General features: G+C 33.7%; 1 protein-coding gene across 1 annotated transcript; it reads left to right on the top strand.

The window, feature by feature from the left end:
* Positions 1 to 3043: 3043 nt before the first annotated feature.
* Positions 3044 to 12599, top strand: MS3_00010002 (uncharacterized protein; the record flags this gene model as incomplete). Its single annotated transcript, XM_051218335.1, has 6 exons — positions 3044 to 3098; positions 3380 to 3472; positions 4517 to 4567; positions 5532 to 5596; positions 5893 to 5959; positions 12547 to 12599. The coding sequence occupies 6 exons, from the start codon at positions 3044 to 3046 to the stop codon at positions 12597 to 12599; spliced, it is 384 nt and encodes a 127-aa protein (XP_051072868.1).
* Positions 12600 to 15883: the final 3284 nt, after the last annotated feature.

A 15883-nucleotide genomic window follows, 5' to 3' on the forward strand; every position in this document is an offset into this window, starting at 1 on the left:
AAAGAACGACCTACTCGTTTTCGCTTCAATCTCTCATTAGAAAAATATTAGTCATCTGCAAAATGGAAATTTCATTCAACTTTGTTCCGTGTGCGTAAATGACGATCAGTCATATAAAAGCATCATTATTATGTGAAATTCCTTATTATATTTAAGATTTATATCAGTCACATTACACAAAAGAGAAAATCATATAATTCTGGTTATTGAGATAGAATATGGTGATAAACAACATAGAAGTACATACATTGGCGTTTCTACAAACAACAACTGAGGTCAACAGACTGACGTCACTTTATAATCTCACTCTCCGATAGTATACACTAATAATATCATCATTATTTTTGTTTTCAGAAGACTATTTCTTATGAGTAAACGCATATTAGATTAAATGTACTGAAATAGTAGATGTGATGATCATATGCAATATACAGGCACATATTCCTGGCTGAATAATGAAGGTACAATAGAATTTCAAGAGTACATATGAAGCACGTATTCCGTTCTGGTCATACAGGATAATATGATCGTGATGGATAATGTTATCTTGTGAATCACCTTAGCTATATGTTTCAGCTGTCTAACAGATTATGGAGTCGAGTAAAATAGAGATTTAGGAGATGAGTGTACACTTTTTCAAAACAGCGAATACGAAATATAGACGATTAAAACAGCGAACAATCGTATGTTCGACATTAAAATATTTACATATTGGTAATAAGTAGAAGTAGCATATTAGTCTTCGTTGGAAGTGAAATGAAGAAGAAAGAGGTTATTTAAAGAAGAACAATCTTCTGCTGAATTGATGAAAACACTGAAGTACACCCCGTGTAAGCATCAAGTTGTTGAAAGGACTTTTTGAGAAAACTTCATGCATTAAGTACACGAACGGTGATGTTTAACATTCAAAATATGAAGATCATTTGTGCTGTCATCACAAAATTACATTGAAAAATTAAGACTATAAGGTATATTAGGATTCTTTTATTTTTGCTTGCTTACTTGGATTCTAATGCGTCAATGTCTCGTTCTAACAAAAGATATACAAAGGATAGACATATAGACGAAATGGGTGGTTAGTACGTGATAAGAGAACACCTGTCAGGATTTAGCTAGACATGAATGATTATCTACAATCCTAATAATAATGACCTCAAAATTTTCTCCGCACTCTTTGCTTACTGCCTCGAGCATTCTACGCAATACATCAAAGTCCCTTTTCCAAAGGTCATGAATGGATAATGAAGAACAGTACAGAGCAATAGGTTATATGCAAGAATTGACAAGCTGTAACAGTTGATATCGCATAACCATAAAATCATGCAGTAAGTCATACTGTGTACTTGCAACATATTTCCTAATAACAATATGTTAGGAAACGGGTACAGTTGTTAGGAAACGGGTACTGGGTAAGGATGGCAAATCAATTGATGACGTAGTGAAACTTCATCAGTTAAGATGGCTGGGACACGTGTTACGTATGCCCAACGACCGACTGCCTCGACGTGCTATGTTCAGTGATATAGGAGTAGATTGGAAGAAAGCTAGGGGCGGCAAACCAAAACATGGCACAAGTCCATGAAGTCACTGACAAGTGAACTGAGTCATGTTGGTAGGTGTAGACTACCTGGTTGGGGACCGCGAGATGATAGCAACCGATGGTTAGAGACCCTGAATGACATGGCTCAAAATCGTTTGCAATGGCGCAGGTGCATCCACTCTGTGTTCTCCCAAATTCTAATCTTCTGAATTCTTCATGTCCCTTTTTTCTCGTTCCAAATTTATTTCACTGGATTATACTCTATAAATAACATCTCCAAACCTTAATCTTCCCGATTACTGCTTATACTCTTACTACCTCTACCACTACGGGATTTGAATCGACAACTGCATCTCTGTGCTAATGTGGTGTGGCAACTCGAACTGATGTACGTACGTACGAAGTTCTACGTTGTTACTGACTGACTGACTGACTGATATGTAAAATACACAAGTAGCTATAACGAGACATCACATCAAATAATTTATAATCTGACTCATACTCTTCCTGAGCTGAATTACTGATTGACACTAAAACATACGCAGATATGTTTTCCTCTGGTAATTAGATCATGATGAACGACATGAAACGGATAATGTTGATGTTGATAAATTCACGAAATTACAGTACAGTTGTTTGTTCAACTACAGACTGTAATACCTGAGTAAACGACATTTTGTGCGCTATTAAAAGTCAATTAACAGATTATTACAGACAACCAACTGTTTGTTCATGAACATATGAGCAGATCTTTTGAATTACAAGTTAACCAATCGTTGACTATAAATTATTGTTAATCACATCTATGATAGGTTTTATCAATAGGGGTCAGGAATTTAAAACAACTGTGGATAAATTACAGCTCATGTTATCAACAGCCAGAAAAATATTGAATAAAGATGAGCTCATCTACGTCTATGATTGGTTAACAATGAACATACGATTTTACCACGTATGTTCATCTTAATGGTCAGTTTGAATCATCGAATCAGTAGTAAACAACCTTACACTTCAAACATCTATATAAACATGACACGTTTTATTAAAATATGACCTACTACTTTGAACAAGAAGATGAGGTGTGTTGACTGAACATACGAACTCAAATTGAAAATCTATACAATGAGATAACGTTGTTTATTTCATCTGAACCATTTTAGACACAACATGTTATCTTCTCTCTCGATTTCATTTCTTCTGATCGTCGTCTGGCTTTACGAATTCTGCAAATGCCAGGATCATTGTAAAGAACGTGAATGGATGACTTTGGAAAAAGTAATTTTTGAAAACCGGTCATATCGATATGTAAGTAATCCGTTTGATCGTTATACACATACTCAGTCTCAGCACTATATGCATTTACAGAGCATCAGTATTAACCAGTCTCAGCCAGCTGTGAATGGAAGTTTCAGTAGACGCAATGATGGTACGGTAAGCTGATTACATTTTGTGATGAAGGTACTTGTGCCTGTGTTTACGTCTTTTTAGTTAGTTAAACCGAAAATGTCGTTTAAATATTACAGTAGTCAGCTCACAACTTTCTATTGTTCCCTTTCTGGTAAGTCAGTAATTTTCTTTCACCTCAAATTATAACTTTATTTTCTTGATAACATTTCTGTCCATGAATCCAAGTTGATTTCATTTCTTTATTAAATTAGTTTTATTCTCCTTGGGACATGCAAAATTTCTTCCGATATCCTTTCTTGTTCAACTTGTGTCGATAGTGTTACGCCTTATAGTAATCCAGATGCAGTTCATCCAGTTCATTTAATTATTTAGTTTAGTTCATTCGATGTAAAATGATCAATCATGTTTCCTGTTTTCAATAAATAAATACAGGTGGAATAAGTATGCACGGACAAGACAGGTTAGGATATATTAGTCCGTTTCGTTCAGACAATACATATCCTGAATTTGAGATTTCGGATGAGAGTGAGTTCTTGTATTATTCAGTTATATTTTGTTTTGTTACATATTCCCACAATTTATTTTACATACATTATTCTCTATTTTACTTGATTATTACACAAGAGCTTATCAACACACGATGATTGTTTTGTTTGTGTGATTTTGGCACCAGAACATGTGTGTTTCACAACACCTTTTGATTACTATCATGTGAAAAAATTACACAAAACAGAGATTCATCTCAAAATACAAACACATTGGAAGGGTAGAAATGATAAAACAAGTGATGTTATTGTTTGAGTGCCAATTACCAACTCTTCAGTCTATCAAAACTACAAGATAGCAGATATCGGCATCGACACGATACATCTTCATAGACTAAATGAACCGGAATTATCACATGTGCAACAATAAGCGATGTTGTGAGAGACGTCATTTTGAATTATTGATATCCATGAACTATCAAATCATACTTCATGTCTTCCAATACTTTTCTAGCAATTACTTCATTCATACAAGTCTAATGTCTTCGAGTCGCTGTTTGTTTACCATCGAGTTTTGGATTCGATCTTTGCAATGACATTCGTAGTATTACCGAATTTGAATATAGGCACTTCATGTGACAGATGAACAATCATAGAATAATAATATTCTGCTATCAAACCAGAACAACCTAGAACACCCATATTGCAAACATCCGTTTTTAATCAGTTATCAGAATTGATTATTAACCGAATCTCAGAAAATGTTATTATATTGGTATTGTCAGTTAGACATTAACGGTCTGTACCACAGTCTAAAGCTCTTAGAACAGATGTTACGGAAGTAAACTATTCTTCTTAGTTGAATGGATTGAGACATTTATCATACGGATGAAGCTGATAATATTTCTTGAACTTTCCACATGAGAGATGCTTGAGTATTTGACTGCATCGATTCAATAAATCTCAGAATGAAGATCATAACTTACATGCAAATGTAGTCCGTGTTAATACGTTCATTTATTGAATGTGATATATATTCGTTATGCAGATATTTAAACATCCATTTTTATTTTCATTATTTCAGAGGAATTACTTGCTGTCAGATGGTTTATTAATAAAGACGTTGATGGTAAACGTAAGTCAACACATGTGGAATCTAAACACCTACGTCTTCATTCCATATGATTATTCATAGGTTGTCAGATTCAATTTGTCTCAGAAACTGAAGATGTAGGAATTTGTCACTTTTCAGAGAAATGAGGGTAGAATCATTTGTGAAATCCACTGGTCGCTTGATGACGTTGAATAAGATTTGAAGAATAGTTGATGTGATTTGGAAACGACTAGGTTTGATGAGTAAAATACATATCACTATAGTGGATAAATCAGGCCACAATCCTATTTCATTTGTGATTCATTTACGTTTACAGGCTTGAATTGAATTTGATGATCACATTCAGTTTCAAAATAAATAAATTGTGTTTTATGTTTGCCACAAAGTCTGTTCTGTACACAACACACTCATCTACACATCCATTAATCTCACAGTCATTCCTAAATATTATCCATTGAAATTTTAAAAATATCCCATCTATCTAGGGCTGTTCGTTTCTTATCTACAACAAATAAACACTATGGTCGTATTCAGTTGATCGATTGAAATATCACGTGACCATGTAAACAATTCAATCCCCAAGTCCATTTTGTAAGCAAACACTCCAAATCTTATGTCATGTGTACACAGTCTCGATTGTTTCAGCAGGCATTCAAGAACGTATATCGCATACATGTGAATACTTCATTGACCATCGGATTTTAATGGAACAATTACCGATTGATTGTTTCAGTAATAATACAATAGTTGTACAGCTTTAGGCGTTCGACATTCGTCTAGAAGGATGTATGTTTCTATCATTCACATGACGTGCACTTAGAATTATGTAACATGAAGTTAACTGAGGAAAATATTTGACATAACACAGTAAATATTCACTGAAACATGGTCACTTTATGAGCTGATTTATACAATGTTACATCTACCGACAAATTGGTCATTGTTTTTGCCCAAGTTCTAAATATCGATGGTTTTCTAATTGTAGAGTTTACAGCCAAGGTAACTTGCCTAATACATCCAAATGGGAAGATAATGTTGTATTATGATAACGTAAGTCGCACAATTGAATGCAAATGCAGTTTTGTTTCACGTACTTCAGAATACTCAACTATTTCATGTTTATGAATACTGTCAAATATATCTAGTTACATTGAACACGAAAGGAATGTATCAACATTCTGGAATGTACAATCAGAATATTTGACACTATTATTCAACCTTTGATGACACATCTTATTCAAGCACTTGTTTAAAACAGTGAATAATTAGAAGTGAATCACTTCATTTTCATGTAGGAGGTTGTTCGTTGAGAGAACTTGACTCAAACTATCAACACTTTCTTTCAGATTCCAACGGAAATTAAAGAAGTTGAATGGAAACCGAAAATCGCCGGTATATTTGGATGTGGAGGAAGTAAGAAACATTTCAACGAATGTTATCAGCACATTGATATCTGGCTACTCACATTGTCAGTCATCTTTTTGTGTTGCATTACTTTCTGTTTTTACACTGGTTATCAGCACGTCAATACAGAACATTCCTTTATTCTATCACAGTGATCCAGTTCAATTTTCTTACAGTTTACGTTAAAGACTTGATTTGCTTGTAAAAACAACTGATATAAATGTCGTTGAAGTGTTGTGGATAATTGTGCAAAATGAAATTGATATGCGTCCCGTAAAAGCACTGTTCAAATGTCATTGAATGTTGAACATTCAACGTTAGATAGATGTTCACACTCGTTGTAGGAAAATTTCAGTATCACAACTGATTGTGAATATTAGTGTAAGCTAATTGTGGAAGTGTTTGACATTTGTCACTAATGCTTTCGACCATAGGTATACTATTATAAAATGAACTGAAATTAAAGTTTATGTGCATTGAATTCAACAACTCTCATACTTGATGATGCCACAGAAATGGTTCAAAAGGAGATCGTTATGGTGTCAATTCAGCTTTCTGTGATAAATTTCATCGATAATAGATTTCACTGTCTACATATGCTTATACGCACTTAACTAGATATCTTGAGTAAAGCAACCTAGGTGTATGAATGTATTTATCCTAAAAGTGCGGATGACTATTTTGATGTGGCTCAATCTTATGGTTACCGATTGACGCATTCGGACGAGGACATATGAATGATGAGATTAAAGAAATGAGATTTACACTCATTTATTTTTTAACTTACAGTACACAAGTCACACTTTTAGTCCTCAGTCTTCACTCAAAATGAAGTGTGCTTTGTATGAAACAGAATTAAACGAATGGGACTGAATGGACTTTCATCGATTTTGATGTATATTAGTAACTTTTGGTCATGCTAGATAATCAGCAACTTATCTTATTTGAGACATTTCCCAGTTCCTTGTTTAGACCACGACTTAAATGGTGCAAATAACCTGTTGTATTTATAAACGAATTCTTAATTTTATGTGTCTTTTCTTGTTCAATATATCACACAAGATGAAACAGTATCTGAAATAATTACTCCTGAAACATGGATCAACAGTGGAACATTGTTGGAATATGAAGCTGTCAGAAGTATGTTATAACTTATTTAATCAGCCATCACTATCTTCACACTTGAAAACATCACTTTTATTTCAACGATTTGAACATTCCATGTATAATTTTATCCTACTACCACATGATATCGAGGTATCTATCCTAAGTGACATTTCATATATCAATAATAACTACACATCGATTCGTTTGTTGAATGATGAAAAGGATTGAAAATTCAATTTGAACCAATATTCAAGTCTTCACTTCGATGAAATTGACTTGACCACAAAGCAACAAAACGATATATGAGATGATGTTAGTTTTGAATAAAATTAAGCGTCTGTTGGTTGATTACGCGTTGACGAGGAAGTGTCCGTATTTTCCTTTGATACATGTGAAATGAAATCTTGCTGATGTATTGAATTTGCGAAAGCACTTCACGTCAATGGGAATAATCTTGAGACGATTGCCTATTTTCCGAAATCTTTGCTTGGTCATACATATACGACCAATTGAGGGTATGGATAAGTCACGTCTCCAAATTACAATTTATCATAGCCAGTTTGAGAATTATTTCCACATTATGAAAATGTGTACCTTCTCATAAACATGTACATTAAGTCAGTATAAGCAGATTTTAGTTCACCATGTTTTAGTCGACTAAAATAATATTTTAAGTAGTGAGAGAATCATTCCATGATATAATAATTAGATCGTCGTCAATATTCTGCGAATAAGATATTCCAGTCATCATCAATGAATCTTTACCGATCCAACTACTTTCATAGATTAACTGACAGCACAAATAACAGAATGCAGTTACATGCTTTGATATCATCCATCACAGTAGGTCGACTGAAATCTCTTCAAGAAAATCATCATTGATCATTCTAAAAACAATGTCAGACTTCCTTTGTCGTTTGAACTGAATTGACATAATTAAAACTCGATATTAAGTCTGAAAACAACTGAATTTCTTGAACTCGGTTCATTCATAAAAGTGATATCATCTAAAGAAACTGTACAACAATGAAAAATTCAATGTAACGTGCCTTGCTGAGTCCACTGACAGCATCGTTCGTACACGTCTGAATGTAAACAGTTATTGATATCCATCGTTCATACTTGAAATTCGACATAGTTTCATTCAATTCAAACATGATGTTGCAAAACATGATTGAAGTTGATAGTGCAATGAATTTCGCATTATGCATCGTAGTGACAATTTTCCAGTGAGTGAAATTGTCACTTAACGCCGAAATCACCATTATATCATTGGGTTATTGTTACATGTTTTGTAATTCACTTACCATTTATTTGGCAACTTCAAATTAAATCATCTCATTCTTTTCACAGACTATTGTCCAAAATACACTTCGCCTAAAGCATGCCAACGAGCAACAACATTGGATATAACTTGTTTTTGGTGTGATGAAGCGAACATATGCATTGATGATACTGACCAGGATGCTCATAACATGAAAGTTAATAACTGCCGTGCTAAGGTTAGTAATTCTTAATCTCCACAAGTCGTTTCCACTATTGAAAAATTACACATTTCGCGTACATCCATTCACACGAAGGAACATCATTTCTTTACGAGTGAAAAATAACTTGTACACTACCCTCAATGACTAAATTAAAGTTTTGTATACGTTGACGTCAACTGATCCCATATGAGTGTCATGCTTTCTTTCTATGGAATGAGTAAACAATGGATCGAAGCATCCATTGTAACTTATACTGAAAACAAAAATGATATTTCAGCTTATTGATTTTGTGGTTATTTTAGAAACCACATATCTATGTGGATTGTTGCAAAATACCGATGAAACCAGTTTGATTGAAGAAGTGTAACCTGTTGGAACTTGTGTGTCTTGTTTTGATAATTAGTGGAAGTAGACTCCATTGTTGAAGTTCAGAACAAGGATTTTTGACTCTCTGTTGAGTAATATGTAAACTGGTCACATTGTTTTAATTTAAAACAATCAATTTTGAGTTTATTGATTTTTGTTCGGATTGTGATTAGATGCAACATACAGAACACAAATTCATCACACAATTGAGTCGTCTATTAATTTCTGAATGGTGTGTACTCTAGCATACAGACTGTCAAATCGGTAGTTGATGTTCTAAATGATTGTACGAATGCAAATTGAGTAACTATTTGTTGAATATTATTCTATTATCAGTGATGACAAATGTGCATAATGATTACTGAATTGATTGAGCAATATTTCACGTTTGATATTAAGCAAAACCCAGATTTGAATGGTTTGAGTACACAAACTACAGAAGAAACTGATCAACACTCGGTAAATATTTGATATTTAGTAATAAATACTATTTTTTTATTTTTCTTCAGAACATGACTACTGAAGAGAATCTAGAGAAGAAATCATCTCGGTACTTGTATATTGTGATTCCTTTGATCATCTTTTTATTTGTTGTATGTGTTGTTTTCATAATGTGGAGATGGCTACATAAAAGAAACAGAAGTGAAGAATGATTCTCAGAAACGTCTTTTAACTTATTTTTTTATTCCAAACTGTGTTCATTTCGTACTTCTTTAGAACACTTTCCATATTGTTATTCACTTAAATAGTTCGGAATTATGTACATTCTTATGGTTGTTTGCGTAATAACGTGTGTAATCTTATTGACAAAATATAGAACATGATTTTTACTATTTGCGTAATTGTCTTCATTGAATAGAAACTGTGTAGAGTTAAGAAAATCATCAAAATAAATAGCTGTGTAAGCTTTCGACATTCGATGCTGACCATATTAGTTTTAATACACTCACCTAGCTGAAGGCGGTAGGTCATGCATCCGCACCAGATCACGAGTGGAAACGCCTTGCTCAACAACCCCTGCAATCGCTAGCCAGATTAGATCAGACGATCTTCGATACATTGATAGCCTATCAAACATATTTTCGAACATGCTCGCTTCTGGCTTTTGATTTAACTTGGTGGTTACGATTCATAGAAGGTGTCACTGGTTAAGGCGTCGTCAAACTACATTTAACTGCGGCATCTACAACTGACGTGTTTTGCGAGAGTTTGACAACATTTTGTTTTCGAATCGGTAGTATTGTGTAAACGTGATTTTATGATAATTGCAATCAACAATGAGTCCGTTGTGAATGCTTATTTCCAATAAAATCTCACTACTGAACAATATCATTTTGAATTAACTACAGTCATTGTTTTAAACTGAGCAACCATAATAGCTTATCAGTATAAAATTAGGCACTTTTATTCTTCGTTACTTGATTACTTAACGTTCAGTAAAAGTTAGACGACAATCTGTTGTTAACTTGATGTTGTCAAGACTCATTATGTTTCGTTCCATGATATTGTTGTTGTCACGGACGGTATAAGGTCAATAATTTTATTAAAAGCTTGGTCTATAGATAGGCCTAAACTAGGGTTGTCATAATCAGCTCCACACAAGACTCTAATGTTTTGGTTAAAGAATTGACTGCTGTGTGTGTCAAATGCTGTGGAAGGATAAGAATTCAGCGTTGCACAATGATTTTCAGTTTTAATGTGCACATATACATCACAGTTGGCGCTGATGATGTTTTTTTATTCGACGTCATTGTTTTGAAGCAAGCGACGTTGTTCATTTAAGAATATTTATCTACGGATTATCATTGATAAACTTTCATCATTTTTGACAATGATCGCCACTGTTTATGATCTGTTGAAACACACCTACTTAATATTAGGTTTAGGTTGATATCCAGTCAGATTTCAGGAGAGATTGAAGAGCTCAGTCACTGAAATTTCAGGTGCATCTGTTTGTCAAAATGATTTCTGTTCTTATGGTCAGCAATCAATATCGTTTGATCAAAGACCTACATCTGTCCTCCGTTATCCGTTTGAGATAACTTATGTCGATAGTCTGAGTTAATGTTCATTTTGTCTATTAGGTTTCGACGACTTTGTTGACGGTTGTGGTTTCAAACTTGATTTAATGCAACTATCTTAACTTGTTGGTGAACCATCTCCGTAAACTCCGACAGGCCTACACTATAATAGACGCTCTTCAATGCTGTTCACCCTTTATATTACACTTGTCTTATCGTGTCAGTTCTATTTTGAATTTTATCATTCAACTCCCTTGTGTGAGATGTGGAACACGAGTGTTCAATTGCACATTCACTAAAAATTCTTTAAAGTGATGTACTTCAAATTTACTCACCTACTGTACATTTTGTACTTATTACCTTGAACTTTGATGTGGTTTCAAGGCAATAACCAATACTTCAGATGTATACCAATGCGTATGAAAATATGTTGAAACTCCAACCTGAAACATGGATGGCATGACTTTTTCCAAGTGCCACTGATTGTTCATAGGTTATTATGAAATTGTGGCCCAAATATCCATGCCGTTATTCCATTTTGTTATATATACTTGTTTTTATTAATCTCCATTCAGGACTGCGAGAGTACTTATCAGTGTTTTCCACGTGTCGATAGTCAGTGTTTCAAATTCCACTATTTGTGATCATCACAGGCAAGCCCTCACGGTGAATTCATACAAAATCACAGAGAACTGAATGTTACCAACAGATATGCGGCAGATATCTCTGTAAACGAAATGATGCACAGTTCTTGCCAATCGTCGGTTTTCTCTAAACGCCAAATATCCTTCAACTATTGTTAATTTACTGTGTTGTTTTTTCTTTCTTTTTATGCAATCAATCATTAAAACTATAATGAAATCATTTTTGGCTTTAAACTAAGTAATAAATATCAATGAAAACCACCAACTAAATTGATCATGAGAAATAAACGTAACACTATTTGTTGGACCATCTATATCTGCAGACACTAGAAGAGTTGTCGAAGAAACACCGTCAGAATCAAATGCGTGGAGCTCATTTGCTTGTCACAATACATGTTCGTCATAACCCTGATGTGAGCAGATGAGATGCATAGACCCATCTGACCACGAGAATTCAATCTATTCCACAGTTGAACCTACAACAGTTTATAAGTCATGTGCATATTATTACAGCACTTCTCATCTAATATGGGTATGATGAGAGTCTTATAGAACATGACATTCTGCAGAATACAGACACAAAGGAGGTATGAGATTATAGTTATTTAGTAGACGTTGACTGATCATTAGATAATAGGCATATTCACATCTTTACTAATGACCCTATATCTGACTCCAGTTAGATCGTATGCCGATTGTCGTCAAAATATGCATGCCAGCAATCTTCGTGTAAATTTATCAACTTAATTCGTTTTTAAGAAATGAATGAATGAAATAAGCCAAATACAAAAATTTATTTTGAACTCGTGTATTTCACACACTCAATGATCCAGACAGGTAAAGAGAGGAATAAAGTGGAGGAAATAGGACGAAACAAAGTGACATGTAGTAGAGAAGTCGAGTAAGCCAACAAGACTACATTAAGTGAAATTCATTTGCTGACGTCAACTTTCATCTTCACTATTGTGCAGGAAATATTCAGGAAACCGATACTCCTCGTGAAACTCAAATTTATATCGTTTAGTATCATAAAAACAGATTTTCCTAGCAAGTTGTTTTGTTTGTGACAAACTTTCAATGTTGTATAAGGTACGTCAATTCAAGCAGATCGTAAGAGGTTCAGCGAACCATCAAGCAAAAGAACGATAACAAATATAATGAGTGACGAACAAACATACAGTTGTACAGGCTTCAAATTGTAAAATTCAAACCGTTCCATGTGAACTTACCTCAGAGCAAACTGAATTGACCAAAACTCGTTGTATGAAATTGGGAAGAAATGAAGAATATTTCATTGGACACTGTTTCCGATTTGTAAACAAGTAATCATATTCATAAGATGATGAAGTGATTTGGTTTGAGGTGTTAAGCTGTAAACAATGTTATAATCCAACAAATAATGTTGACGAAATGGATGTCAGGAGAATACAATCTACTTGTTGGAATCCACAATAAGGACAACAGTAATATTGTTAGTAATAATAATAATAATTCTTAATATTGTTGTTACGGTACCAGAACCAATGACATTGATTGTAATGTAATTAATATTGAAGACGTCGTATGGATATAATGTGAATTTAATCTGACGAACACTTCTAAAGAAATTTCTTCAAACCTATGCACATTGATAGTGCTAAGCAGTGGTTAATAGAGAGACATTGATGCATGATCTCAGTTTCACTATAGTTACCATTGATTGTTTGCTGCTTTGTATATTTGTACTTCGTCTTTTACATCTGAACTGTATTTCACTCCATACTCTATTTGAGGACTAGAAAATACAGTTGAAGTGATATAGAAAATAATATTGTCCAAAAGCGACACATTATCCTCAGTGGACTGTATTTGTCTGACCTGAAAACAACGTGTACCTCTATCGTCGTCTGAAAACTGTTCATACGGAGGGCTCTTAATTGACGATTTATTCGAGAAAATGTGTCTGGATATCGTATACGATCGTCACATCTATATGAGTTCCTCTATTCTAATATGCGTTTTGGCATAAAAAATATTTCTTCCTAAAATTATCTATAATGACATTAGTAGTGTGCATTATCTTAGAGTATAGTCTGTATGTTGACCTTAGTTATTATTTGCAGAAATATCATTGATTGTAATTTCTTGTTGTCTATCACCATATTCTATATGGTTAATCAATCTATATTATATTATATTCTTTATTGTGTCGTTGGCACGATGTGAACCATCATCATTATAATAAGGAATGCCACTTTCTAACAGTACACTCATATGACTGATATTCACCAACACACGCAGAACAATGATGAATGAAAATTTCATCTTATAAATGAATACTACCTTTCTGAAGAGAAAATGAGATGAATAAAAATAGTTTACCTGTCAATTCGTAGTACGTGTAGTTTGAGCAATGCATCGAGACTGTAGCCATGTACAATCTCAATTCAAATTAGTTTAGTGATGGTTTCTTTAGAATTGTCTTGTGTTTAACGTCCTCAGCTCACCAATCTATGGAACTATCAATAATAATCCCGATGCATTTGGACTCGGTTAATGAGTACGTTGCATGTTTATTCACTGTGAGACTGTAAACAAACATCTTGATCACATAATCCACATCACGTTCTGTGTATCGATTTATATCAATCACTATGACAGATAAAATGGGTGCCTATATTCAATATTCTGGATAATAAAATTCGACTGTTGACTAGATGAGTATTTGTGTTGAATATTGATTAAAATCGGACAATGTGATTAGGTAGAAGCGATAAGTGTTTACAAGAGATCGAATATATTTTGCAATATCATTCGGTATTGAAATTCGATTTCATTTTGCTACAGAATTAAAATGAATTTCTCTGTAAGGAATCGTTCGTAGCCTGCCAGCTATGTCTGTCTAAACAACTTCAAATTAATATAATTAGTTGATGTTATTGAGAAGATATATTGATTGGGTTAGACAATGATCAGTGTTTGAAGTGTGTCGGAAGAAATCAGTGATGCCAGTTTTCTTAATCGTGGGTACAAGGTAGTGAAGTGTAACCCTACTTCTGACCAAATTAATACCTCTCATGTGATTCAAACTCATATCACTCAACACTGCATGAGGAGAATGAAATATTTCGTTACTCAAACCGCAACTGAGCTCTTGAATGACAGAAATGTTCATGTTTATTGGTCGAAACACATATATTGATGCACTGATTGTCCGGTAATTGAGTACTTATGGAATACTGTCTACCAAGTGTTCCACCTACCTTACCTATGAATAACTATGTGTTTTACATTTATGATCGTAATGACGTGTACGGATAGTTTCAGATAAACATTTTCATTTGAAAATGTTTTTAGGTTCCATAAAACTCTTCCGCTTTATAAATTCTTCTAATGCAAGAACAATTGATGTATCAGATTAACACGAGTTCAGTATGTTCTGCAATTTCTCATCAGGTGCTTACTACTTGTATTATGATAAGGGCGGAATTCCCAAATGCTTGACAATGTCTATTTTGGTTATGAGTAGAAGTTCTTCAAGATGAATAGTAAAAAATGATTGCTAAATGTATTACGGATACTTGAAACAACTAACATAAAATTGTTAAAACCAACTTCCTCCATCTACAAACATTTAGTTATCGATATTGGCTGACTGTGATCAATTCACCCTCACATATATATCACGTTTTCTTTCATTTGTGACGCAAATATTAAGGCTATAATACATAAACTCGTCGTTATTCGTTATTGAGCATACATACATATTACTATATAAGAAGTCTATGTTTTCATTGAATATTGATTATGGTTGGATAGACCAGTTGATTGAAGTAGACCAAATTGTAGTTTCATATTGAATTCGGTTTTCGTTGATTAACAGTAGTAAAGACGTACTTATTAGGCAACAAAAAATGAATATTCAATCTGGTGAAAACGCTTGGAAATTCTTCCATTATTAATAGTAGTAGTATGTTTATTATTGTTGTTAAAACTACCAATGTAACTGATGGATCTGTATTCGTACTACAATTCTAGGTTTGTTTGTTGTTACTCTATTCAAACTCAAATATTCATTGAAATATCAGTTGACTGGTTTATTTACGACCAGTTTGTTTATGGCCTGTCATTCAGTTATATCATTCAATTACACACGGAGAAATGTTGGACAATTCAAGATGGTCATTACTGATTGAATGTTATTGAATGAGTGACTATTTAGTGATATCAAACATAGGAGAAACCTCGAGTTCTGATCTTGTAGTGTCGATCAATATGTCAAGACAGCAAAGCTTATTCAAACTTTCGAACAGGCTAATTTATTCATTC

The sequence above is a fragment of the Schistosoma haematobium genome, chromosome 1, assembly GCF_000699445.3.
Source record: "Schistosoma haematobium chromosome 1, whole genome shotgun sequence".
NCBI lineage: Eukaryota > Metazoa > Platyhelminthes > Trematoda > Strigeidida > Schistosomatidae > Schistosoma > Schistosoma haematobium.